We start from the raw sequence: 12,031 nt of genomic DNA on the forward strand, positions 1-12,031 counted from the left end.
GAAAGAAAGAAAGAAAGAAAGAAAGAAAGAAAGAAAGAAAGAAAGAAAGAAAAGAAAAAACATCCCAATTAGGGAAGTATGATGAAGAGCAGAATATATACAAAGTCTTACTGTTTCCTCAGAGATTAAACGGAAAAATCAGCAACTATACAATGGTGAAATCAGACAACACCTTCACCAGGTGATTGGAATTAACACTGGCAACCAGGGGCAGACAAACCTGTGTACCTCCCCAGTAGCCTGAGGACACAATTACATTTTGTGGTTTTCTGGTCTTAAGTACATATTCTGAATCTAATGATGAGGAAACATCAGACAACCCCAAATTGAGGGATGGTCTAAAATAACCCATCTATATTCTTTTTTAAAATGTCAACTTTATAAAAGCTGAGGAACTATTCCAGATTAAAGTATTTTAAAGAAACGTGTAATTAAAGTAGTTTAAAGAAACAAGTAAATGCAATACGTGATCACGGACTGGATATTTTACTTACGGGGGAAAACTAAGTGCCAAAAAGGTACACTGCTGGAATGTGGCAGTAGATTAAAACTGACACTCAATTCCTGAACCCAGCGAGTATACTGTGCTTATGTAACAAAACATCTTTGTTGTTAGGATGACTGATACACACAAGTATAAAAAGGCAGTAGGGCATGATGTGTGTATACAACATACTCACACGGAGTTCAGAATACCGTGTGTGTGTGTGTGTGTGTGTGTGTGTGTGTGTGTGTGTGTGTAATAGCAAAATTTAGCCATGACGAGACTGCAGAACAAAAAAAGCATGTATTGTAAACAGCATCAGAAATACACAACAGGAGGCACATTTTAAAATATCACTAATAAAATATTAGAAGGAAAGAAAGCGTACATAAGACTCATTAACTGAAATGAAACCACAGTCATTCATGTTTGCTTTACTCTCAAGAACTAAGAAACACTTTAAGGGCTGAAAATAGTGAATCTGTATACAGAAAACTTAGATCTCTGAATTGTGTCTATGCAAAGAGAAAAGAGATGTGGAATATTACACACGCTAGCTGGGTATCAGGGGGAATAAAGGACCTACTCATGGCAATGGGAAAACTAAGCAGCCCAACAGCAGAATGTGCACTAATGTGGTTTAAAATATCATATCCCTGGGACTCTATAGTTTAAGTGACCATACGGTCCTCTCTGTTGATAAAATCTAGAAAGATAATTGAGGTGCCTTTTTTTTTTTTTTTTTTAAATAATGGAGAGAGAGATGAATGCTAGTAAGGGCAGTTGCTGCTAAGATTTAAACATTTTTAAATAGTTACTTACGCTTCATCAATGTTGGGATGGAAAATTTTATTCATGAATCCTGTAAAAAGAGATGTTAATTAGCAGCAAAAAGTATCCAGAGAACAATTCGTTTTAAAGTATTTTAGTACTGGAAACAATTTCATTATTAGAAAAAGGTGATGATACCCATAACTCATTACTTTTAATCTTAGATGTTTGGTTACTGTTAATACTATATGATCTGACAGTGTCACTTACTTAAAACACAGGGTTCTATCAGAGTTCTATTAAAAAACAATGAGCAAACTTTGAAAGCAATGCAGCTTCTTATACAAAATAATCATTAAGAGAAATTGTCTTCTGAGCTATGAAGGTACTTGCAAAGAAAATTTGTAGTTCTAAGTGGGTTATACCTAGTACTGATTACTTTTATCAGCAAGTTAAGAAAGCTACCCTGACTTCCCGCCCAAGTTTTATTGTTCAGTCTCTAAATTTGGAGGTTCTGCATTTAAACTTCTCCTTCTGAAGCTCAGTTACCGGTATCGTACCACCACACTGGGTGCGGAACATGAATGAAGCTGTTGAAACACTAAAGGAATACCGCTACCAAACCACAAAGGATTTCATCACAGTGACCAAAATATTTAACTTTAGTCTACTCATTCCAGGAAACCCAGTTTTGACTAAAATTGGGGCAACCAAGAAATGAGGCAAGGAATTAAAAAAGAAAAATCTGTAAGATGGCTGTATCTGTCAGGGATTCAAGTTTTTTGATCTATCCCTAGAAGAACAAGTAGAGACTAACAAAAGTAAGTAGGGACTTATAAAGAGTTTATTTTTAAGCAATCTCCACACCCAACGTGGTGCTCAAACTCACAACCCTGAGATCAAGAATCGCATGTGTTACTGACTGAGTCGGCCAGGCGCCCCTAGACTTTAACATATATATTGACGTTTAAATTCCAAGGAGAAATTAGTTTTTAGTCTAATTAAAACCAGCGACTGAATCAGTTTGTATATATGCAAATGACAATACGCGAAAGCAGAGGTCCACTGTCAGAGCTGTCATTTTATCATCCATATCATCTCATCTCAAGACTTTATTCCATTCCATACTTTTGATAAACTGAAGTTCCCTACTAAAGTGACTATCATTGTGTCCCTCTCAATCCCACCCTCCCTGACCCCCACCTCGTATGTTTCTCTTTCCCTCATTCACAATGTATTTGGTCAACACCTACGTGTCAGGCACTGTGCTTGTTCAGGGTATGAGATAAGTAAGGCAGTACACGGTTCTCCTGGACGTCAGCACAGCACCGAGACAAGACACAAGGACGTAAGTGCGATATGCACAAAGAACGGACACAGCTGGAGGGAAAGAGGAAGGTACCAGGAGAGATGCAGAGAAGTGGCATCAGAGGAGGATCCTCAGGGACGAGTTCCAACAAAGGTCATTACCTGGGAAAATCTAACAACCTTCTCTAGGCTTAGAAAACGGGGTTAATAATACAAAATTCCAGGTATTCCACAGTCTTCACTTGCTCTAGTCACTCTAATACTATGTTTCTACTTTTTTAAATTGTTTTTAAATTTTTTTGTGTTGGAATGGCTTCATGTTCTTACTGCTGTTAAGAGAGCTCAAGCAATGTTTAAATTACTCTAATGCAAAAAGAAATGCCTTGTGTCCAATTATGATTTCATATTAATTTTTCATTAAGGAAATAAGATGCTTCCAAGTCTAGATTTAAGAAGTCTGTGTTTATTGAAGAGATTAAACTAAGCCAATACAAACGTTCATGTCTTAATGTTAAGAGGATAAAAATTCTGTATGACCCTAGAAAAACACTAATAAATGTGTTCGAGAAGACCCATGAGGATATTCATTGCAGCTTTATTTATAAAAGCCAAAAACCTAATGCAATCCTATCAAAAGGGACTAGGGGAACTGTAGTAATATCCACATGTTGGGAGTCCGATAAAGCCAAGGTAATGAACTAGATCAGTAAGTATCAACTTGGATAGACCCATCGCTAAGGGGAGAAAGAAAAAGCTGTATGAATTTACAGCATGATAACATTTAGATGAACTAAAACAAAGCAACACTACATATCTCTATGGTAACAAGTATAGAAAACTGTACTGAACCAACATATATACTAAACTTAAAAAGTAATTATTTCAGTGAGGGTGCAGGGTCAAGGTCATGGTGGGAACAGGGAACAGAATGGGAATGGTGATTAAAGATGAATCTATCTGTAACACTATATTCCTTTTAAAAAGAGATAAAGAGAGAAAGTACTTGTATTTTTTTTTTTTTTCAAAGTCTGCACATAGGAAACTGGAAGCAAACATCTACAACTGTTAACAGCACTTAATTCTTCGTGGTGGGAATATTTTCTCCATTACACTTTTCAGATTACATCACTACCCCCACCCCATCCTGTACCAGAAATGGGATCACAGCAATGTAAAAAATAGAAGGAAACAAACAAGTGTCAACAGTAGTCAACTTTGAGAGACTCCCACATTCTATTATTCTCCTGAATTTCCAAAATTTCTATACTGTGTAATTTTTTTTTTAATTTTTTTTTTTAACGTTTATTTATTTTTGAGACAGAGAGAGACAGAGCATGAATGGGGGAGGGTCAGAGAGAGGGAGACACAGAATCCAAAACAGGCTCCGGGCTCTGAGCTGTCAGCACAGGGGCCCGATGCGGGGCTCGAACTCGGACCGCGAGATTGTGACCTGAGCCGAAGTCGGCGCTCAACCGACTGAGCCACCCAGGCGCCCCTATACTGTGTAATTTTAATAATTGAAAAAAAAAACCTTACTAATTGAGAAAAAAAATGTTAAAAAAAATTAAAAATGTAGGAAACACTCTTTTTTTTTTACATTTATTTATTTTTTTTTTAATTTTTTTTTTTTTAACGTTTATTTATTTTTGAGACAGAGAGAGACAGAGCATGAACAGGGGAGGGGCAGAGAGAGGGAGACACAGAATCGGAAACAGGCTCCAAGCTCTGAGCCACCAGCCCAGAGCCTGACGCGGGGCTCGAACTCACGGACTGCGAGATCGTGACCTGAGCCGAAGTCGGATGCTTAACCGACTGAGCCACCCAGGCGCCCCTATTTATTTTTTGAGAGACATAGAGAGACAGAGCACAAGTTGGGGAGGGGCAGAGAGAGAAGGAGACACAGAATCCGAAGCAGGCTCTGGGCTCCGGACTGTCGGCACAGAGCCTGATGCAGGGTTCGAACTCACAGACTGTGAGATCATGACCTGAGCCAAAGTCGGACGCTTAACCGACTGAGCCAATCAGGCACCCCAATGCAGGAAACATTCTAAAGCAGACCTAATTATACACAGGTTATCCAGTGCTGAACCATTTTTAAGGAAGAAGGTCACTAAAATCAACTATTTTATTTTCTCTCAAATCTTAAACACTTTTTTGTTTAAATATTACAAGTTCAATACAAAAAAAAAAATCAAAAGATCTTCAGATGATAAGACATATGGTCCTCAAGATCAGTTACATACAGGAATATACTGCTATTACAACTGCCAAGAACCTTTCTGATGAGTGGGAAACAATGTTTAGCCACTAGATGGTTTAATTCAAGAGACTTGTTCTATTATGTGAAAAGTATTTTGGCTTGAAGCTACAACAAAGAACTCACAATTCATTCTTGATGCTGAAAATCCTGCTTCTGCTAGATGTCTCCTAAGTAACACCTCGGAAAGCAACATGTATGGCAGAGGTCCCCAGTGCTACAGGTAAGAATCACCTGGAGAACTCTTTAAAAACAAGTGCTACGCTAGAATGTGGCAAGTGTTATGGAGGAAGAACAGCAGAGAAGGGGACTCAGGACAGGAATGCTTGGGTGGGAGCTGCAATTTTAAATGGGATTGGCAGGGAGGGCCTTATGGAGAAGCGGACAATCGGAAGGAGTGAAGGAGGTAAGGGAGGAATCATTCAGTATCTAGGGGAAGAGTGTCTATATAACACGAACAGCCAAGTGCAAAATGCATCAGGAGCTCAGCAAAGGGAGTATTAGGAGACCAGTAAAGGGAGTGGTGAGGCTGAAGCGTGATGAATAAGGAGAAGCCTAGAAGTGAGGTCAGAGAGGTGAGGAGCATTTGTGGGCCCTTTTAAGGATGCTGATTTCCATTCTGAGTGAGGTGGGAAGCCAGAGACTATGCTAGAATGGCGTTACATACAATCCCTCAAGATTTTTTGTTGGTTTTTAACACAAGCCGTATCTCCGGGCAGGGGGGAGGGGGTGGGGGGCTAATAAGGGAACAGCTCAGTAAGGTCACAGCACCAGCACATTGGTGCTGGGGACAGAACAAAGGTCCCGAGCAAAATGAGTGAGCTGCATTCTGCTTTAGAATGTTTCATACATTTATAATTTTTTTTTTAAATTGAAAGTTTTTTTTTTCCAATTATTAAAATTCACAATGCAGAAATTTTGGAAAGTCAGAAGAGTAAGAACGGAACTTCAACAATTTCATGTCATAGGGAACCTCAAAGGTGTAAGTTGAGAAAATAGCTAGAGTCAAAAGAGATTTAAATGTTTACCAAAAACGGTCTCTGAAAGATTAAAGTGCCTCCCTTCTGGTACAAGGCCCAGAGATTCCATTTGGAATCAATACAGCTTCCACACTGTTTTCAATTAAGTTGAAATTCTGGCTTGGTTGAATCCAAGAGTACATAACAGGGAGGGCCAAAAAGGACTCAGTAAACATACTCTTAGTAACAAATGGGTTGGGGGTGCCTCAGTGGCTCTGTTGGTTAAGCATCCAATTTTGGCTCAGGTCATGATCTCACAGTTGGTGAGTTCGAGGCCCATGTCGGGCTCTCTGCTATCAGCACAGAGCTTTGGATCCTCTGTCTACCTCCCGCCCCACTCATGCACACGTACTCTCTCTCTCTCAAAAACAAACAAGGAAGGAAGGAAGGAAAGAAGGAAGGAAAGAAGGAAGAAAAAGAAATGGGTTGGAGCCCAGACCCCAGTGCCCCTGCTAAGTATAAAACATCATCTGTGCTCTGAGACAGAGGGCAAAATCAGACTGGAAAAAGAAAAGTATTAACAGGGGCTTGAGGTCTAGTCCCAACCCTGCTATTAACTGCAGACCTTGGGAAAGTCCCTTTACTTCTCAGCCTGTTTCTTTACCTGAAATAGCTAGACTGTATGATCTCCAAAACCCCCATTCTTATTCTGTTTATAAAGTAACTATCGGCACTAAAAATCTAGGATTTAATAACAATGGCCAGAGCTCTGACAACAGAGGACTTTAGAGGAAATGTCTAAAGTTAAGTCCATAAAGGAAATTAATTCTGCAGGGCACATTTTTAGGTACAGAAATATTCTAGAGAATACAAAGCTAACAACATGCTAAAATACCACAAAAAGACACAGAATCCACTGACTGGTCCAAAGTAGGCAGAAATAGTTTATACCTTTGCCTTTGAGGAACAAGTTTAACCAGACCGATTCTGCCCAAAAAACAATCTCCAGACTACAATGATCTCTTCCAATACCAGGCATTTTCAATGGTTAGAAAAATACCCAAAGTAAGTAAACAGAACGGAGTATATATCCTTTAACATTTGCTCTTGGACAAGCTGTGGGCAGTATTTCTGGCAAAGCCCTTTACACGCTGAATGATGATGGCAACAATGGCACTTCTGGACGAGGAGGGGAGGAGACACAGAAAGAACAGGCCAGGAATTCAGAGAAGGAACATTCTCAGGACTCAGCGTGTTTGCCCTGGCATGTCCTCCTTCCTTTTGGCAATGCGATCACCACACTAACGAATACGTCTGCGACAAGAGAATTTTCCCAACACTTGTTTCCATTCAACCAGGAACTAGCTTGAAGATATTTTAAGAAAACAGATTTTGAAAACTGCTTTTGCGAAAACATGATAGGCGGAAGCAAGTCATTTTTAATCTACATGATTTAAGATTTTATTCACAACCAGACATTTTCTAATGATATATATATTTCAGTGATTTGACCAGATAAAATCCAGAACTCCTTCAAATCTCTGAGACAATTATCCTCTGGCACGACCCAAGCACTTATAAAAGGGAAGGCAACAGGAACAAATGCTTAGCTAGAAAGCTCACCACCTCTGTCCTCTATCTTTTAGCAGAGGGGAATGAAGTGATTTATAATTCTGGAGGAGGAATCCAAATCATGCTTAGTTGATGTGAAAAACTGCATTATCTCATAAAATGAAAGATTATTAAAAAGGAAAAATATGCCACGCTTTAGCTTGTGACACTCCCAATACTCAACTGTTCTAGACTAACACATCTTTTGACCCATAGGCTAATAGGCAGAGGAAGTAAATAACATCATGCCGAGTCATGCTGAAAACTGGTGTTTATTTCAGCCCGTTTCTGTGTCTCATCCCAGCAGGGGATCTGTACAAAGTTGTACATGCTTTCATGTCAATATGTAAATAAAGGTGGCAAAAATTAATCACCTTTGTTTTACTTGTGAGGATATTTTTAATGATCAAACGTATGGACAGAATGAAATAACCTAGGGCCAGTCATCTATACAGAAATTTCCTTCAGAATAATCTTGAGAAATGAGAGGTCCAACAAGTGACTCATGAAACAAGGTAAATCCACCCTGAGGTGAGTAGGTGAAAAACGCCGAAGGCAAAAATAGAGGAGCTCCATCCCAGGGATAAAATGAGCTGGGACTGCAGACGGCTAAGGCGGCTGTGGCTGATGCAATTTAATTACGAGTTTATGAATCCCTGTGAGAAAAGGGTGAGTGAAAACATTAAGTCATTCTGATATTCCATCTTCATGATAGATGCCCGCACAAGGTAGACCACTCAGAATCAAACTGATGGACTCGTTTCTTAGGCGGATGTAATTGTTTCGGATCTATTTATTAAAGACTGGATCTTATCGCTCCTAGCAGCATCTCGGACTGTACATTTTTTAAGGGTAGTAACTTGGATCTCCATTCCTAGCCTGCAGGAGGCGACCAGGGTTGGGATGTTCCAGCTAAAAAAGGGGTGGGGTGGGGGGGCTGCTGGCTTCACCAGTGATGGCCATGCCGCCAGCTCTGTGCATTAGCGCACACTCAGAGATTTTCATCTTACCTCAGACGGCCAGGCCCAGCCCGTGGCAGCCCGCACCCAGGCAGAGGCCTCTTCCGAGAGCCGAGCCTTTCCTACTCAGGAGAGATGGACCTGGGCCGGTCTCTTCTTGGGTGAGGAACCCAGCAAGGAGCTCACTCTCAATGCCCTGTGTCATGGGAACTTCTGAACCGATCCTGTGTGTGTTCAGGAGATCTAAACTCAACAAGGGGTCGTCTTTTCTGTTTCTTCCTTTCTCTCGGATAATATGGAATCTGAGGGATGGGCTGGATGGATAAGAAAAGTTCACTTATAACTAAGAAAAGGCGAAGTGTTATCCTTCAACAGCCTAACCCTGCTACCAACCTAGCAGCCTACCAAAACCTGCGAGCCTTAAATCTACTCTCCTGTAGTTTCATTTGTGGAAGACTGTAATGCTCTCTTTCCTGTCTCCACGGGGTCTCTTTCACTCTCCTGATCATTCATATAACCACACTGTCTGAATCTGGAGGACTTTGTTCTCATGGTCATTACTCCCTGCCTCAGTAGAGGCAGCATAGGACACAGTTGGCCACTCTTCTTAAATAAAGTCGTGGTTAAAAGATCAGGCTCCAGTCACACGGCCCAAGTTTCACTCTGCAAGCCTCAAGCAAGTTAAGAGTCACTGAATCTCTTTGCCTTTGTTATGAATAAAGCTAAGTTAAATTTTGGTATCTGCACATCATAGGACTGTTACGAAGATTAAATGAATATATGTATGGCATTTGACCAGCAACTGGCACACAGTAAGTACTCAACGTTATTATAAGGCTCATGAGCTCAGGCAAGTAATTTCACCTCACTCTCCTCATCCTAAAGATGAAAGTATCTGCCCCTACCTACTCCTCTCTCAATCCTTTAGAAGTGTCCGGAGCATTAGAGTATATTTTCATTAGTGGGTATTAGGCTTCCTATAACCCCATCACACTGGAAATAGAAAATACAGGTACTCTAACATTTATCATGAAGAAGACCATTCTAATTGCATTTGGTTTAGGGGGAAAAGACCAGACTGGAAACCAGAAGGCAGACTCTGCAATTAGTTAGTAGTCAGTCATTTATCTCCACCTTCCCGAGTCTCAGTTTTACTATCCTTAAACTGAGACAACTGGATGATATCATCTTTGACATTCCTTCTAGCATTATGTTTTCACCAACACCAGAAATATGAACAAACCTTAAGTTGTGGTGAACAAGCTTTTCAAAGGGAACTAAGACACTACTCTTACTTGTTTTTAAAAGGATCGCAGTTTAACTAAAGAGGAAGCCAAAAATACATGTTTTCATTACGATAACAATCCAAAAAGGAGGAAAGGAGTTAATGCCAAAAAGATGTCAGAATAACCAGCTCAAAAGCTACACGTCAGCTACTATAATTGAAGTAGGAACTAACCTAAAGAGTAAGCTAGATGGAATTATTATATAGCAAATGGAAAGATTCTATAATAACGAATTGCCAAAGGCAGAATTGAGACTGACATAAACCAGCTTCTAGAAGGAAATGGACAAATCTTCTGACAGAAGCAAGCATGTACAAAGGCAAGGTTCCCCTTAGAGGTGGCCTGGGGGAGGGAAAGCCAACTACTATTTTTACTCTGGCTAATAGCAAGATGAAGGTCAATGAATTTAAATATTATAGACTGCCAACAGGAGGTTTTTCATTTAACAGGACTGATATGACCACTGGCTTCTTCCATTACAGAGAACTTTAGCACCTGGCGTCCAAGTCTCTTTCTTGTCATTTTTAGTGACATTATCACCCACACAATCACACTCCTGACACCCTGTCTTCTCAATCCCTGAAGCTTCTTCTCAGTGACTTTTCCTCTATCACATCTCATTCACACTCCCAGGACATACCTGGGATTTGTCATCTTACAAACAGCTTCACCTCCAAAATCACAGACCACCCCCACCCACCACAGTCCCTAAGAACTCTAATCTACTGACCCTCCTTTTTCTTCCCACCTACCAGCCCTCCTATCTTCACTCCTCTCCTTGCTTAATTTAAGATTTGAGGTGCCTGGGTGGCTCAGTCGGTTAAGCATCCGACTTCATTTCAGGTCATGATCTCACAGTTCATGGGTTCGAGCCCTGAGTCGGGTTCTGTGCTGACAGTTCCGAGCCTGGAACCTGCTTTGGATTCTGGGTCTCCTTTTCTCTCTGCCCCTCCCCCACTCACACTCTGTCTCTCTTTCAAAAATAAATAAACTTTAAAAAAAAAAAGAAAAAAAAAGAGGGGCGCCTGGGTGGCTCAGTCAGTTAAGTATCTGACTTCAGCTCAGGTCATGATCTCATGGCTTGTGAGTTCAAGCCCCACATCAGCCTTTGTGCTGATGGCTCAGAGCCTAGAGCCTGCTTTGAATTCTGTGTTTCTGTCTCTGTCCCTTCCCTGCTCATGTTCTCTGTCTCCCTCTCTTTCTCAGAAGTAAATAAATGTTTAAAAAATTTAAAAATAATAATAAATAAAATAAATTAAAAAAAAAAAGATTTAAGACCCATTGCCATCATTGCTTTGCAGCAACTCTCTCCTCAGAAACACCCATCTGCAACTGGAGGAAACCAATCATTCATATTCGCTGTACTTGGACTTGAAGGTGTCACTAAACACTGATTCATTCATTTACTCCCTCACCTCAGTACAGAGCAGGCAATGTACCAGGCCCTGAGGTGGGGAGAAGGAATGTTTAGCAGAACAGACCCAGGGTCTGCCTTCATGGAGTTTATATCTACTGGGCTGGCAGGGAGGAAAGACATTAGGCAAATGCACCAACTTTAAAAAGTATGCTCAATAACCTTTTGTGGATTCAACATCACAGATAATTTTCCTTTCTCCTTTCACTAGTAGCCTGTCCCCGATTCTCCAACGGCTTGTGCATTTTCCTCATTATTCTATAAATCTCCAGTCCCCTTTGCTCCTCTATTTCTCACTTTGACTTAAAAGCTCTGCCTATTTTGAGAGGATGGGGGCTGGTGGGCAGGATCTCTCACTCTCCCCATCAAAATCCTCCCTGCACACACGCTAATTTTTCCTGCCTCAAGAGCTCATTCAAATGTTTAAGGTCTTCCTAACTGTCTCAAAGGCACTGTGCCTTCAATCCTCATCCTGATGCCCAGCATCACCAAGCTTTCCCTCTTTTCTAGACAACTGCCCCTACAATGAGCACATCAACATCCTTCAGAATCTCCCATTTCAGAAGTAAAAACTGAAACCTTCCTTTTATCTCCGCCCGCCATTTGCGTGCTCTCCTTCACACAGCCATATTTCTTCAAGGCAATGGATTATAGACACCAGAGTTTCTCGATGTTGGCACCCGTTCCAAACCACCAGTATTTCTACTCTTCCCCTATAACAATACAGTGATCATGAAAACCTGCTTAAAACCTTTCAATGATTTTTCCATTGCATTAAAAAGAAAACTCATGCTGGGGCATGTGGGTGTTTCAGTCGGTTGGTTATACATGCGACTCTTGGTTTCGGCTCAGGTCATGATCTTGCGGTTTCATGGGTTCGAGCCCCACGTCGGGCGCCGTGCTGGCAGCTTGGAGCTTGCTTGGGATTCTCTCTCTCCTCCTCCTCCTCCTCCTCCTCCTCCTCCTCCTCCTCCTCCTCCTC

General features: G+C 40.9%; 1 protein-coding gene across 15 annotated transcripts in view; it reads right to left on the reverse strand.

Moving 5' to 3' along the window:
- UBE2H (ubiquitin conjugating enzyme E2 H) overlaps positions 1-12,031 on the reverse strand; it is a 106,592-nt gene that overhangs the window by 27,159 nt on the left and 67,402 nt on the right. For 11 of the 15 annotated variants that reach the window (XM_049641841.1, XM_049641838.1, XM_049641842.1 and 8 more), the window contains one exon: positions 1,307-1,346. The exons of 2 other annotated variants lie outside the window; for them this stretch is intronic. In XM_049641841.1, coding sequence (XP_049497798.1) covers positions 1,307-1,346 — 40 coding nt within the window. Of the gene's footprint in view, positions 1-1,306; positions 1,347-1,525; positions 2,435-8,400; positions 8,664-12,031 lie in introns of those variants that run through there. 2 more of the 15 variants (XM_049641848.1, XM_049641852.1) reach the window with 2 other exon arrangements.

Source organism: Panthera uncia, chromosome A2 (assembly GCF_023721935.1).
Source record: "Panthera uncia isolate 11264 chromosome A2, Puncia_PCG_1.0, whole genome shotgun sequence".
NCBI lineage: Eukaryota > Metazoa > Chordata > Mammalia > Carnivora > Felidae > Panthera > Panthera uncia.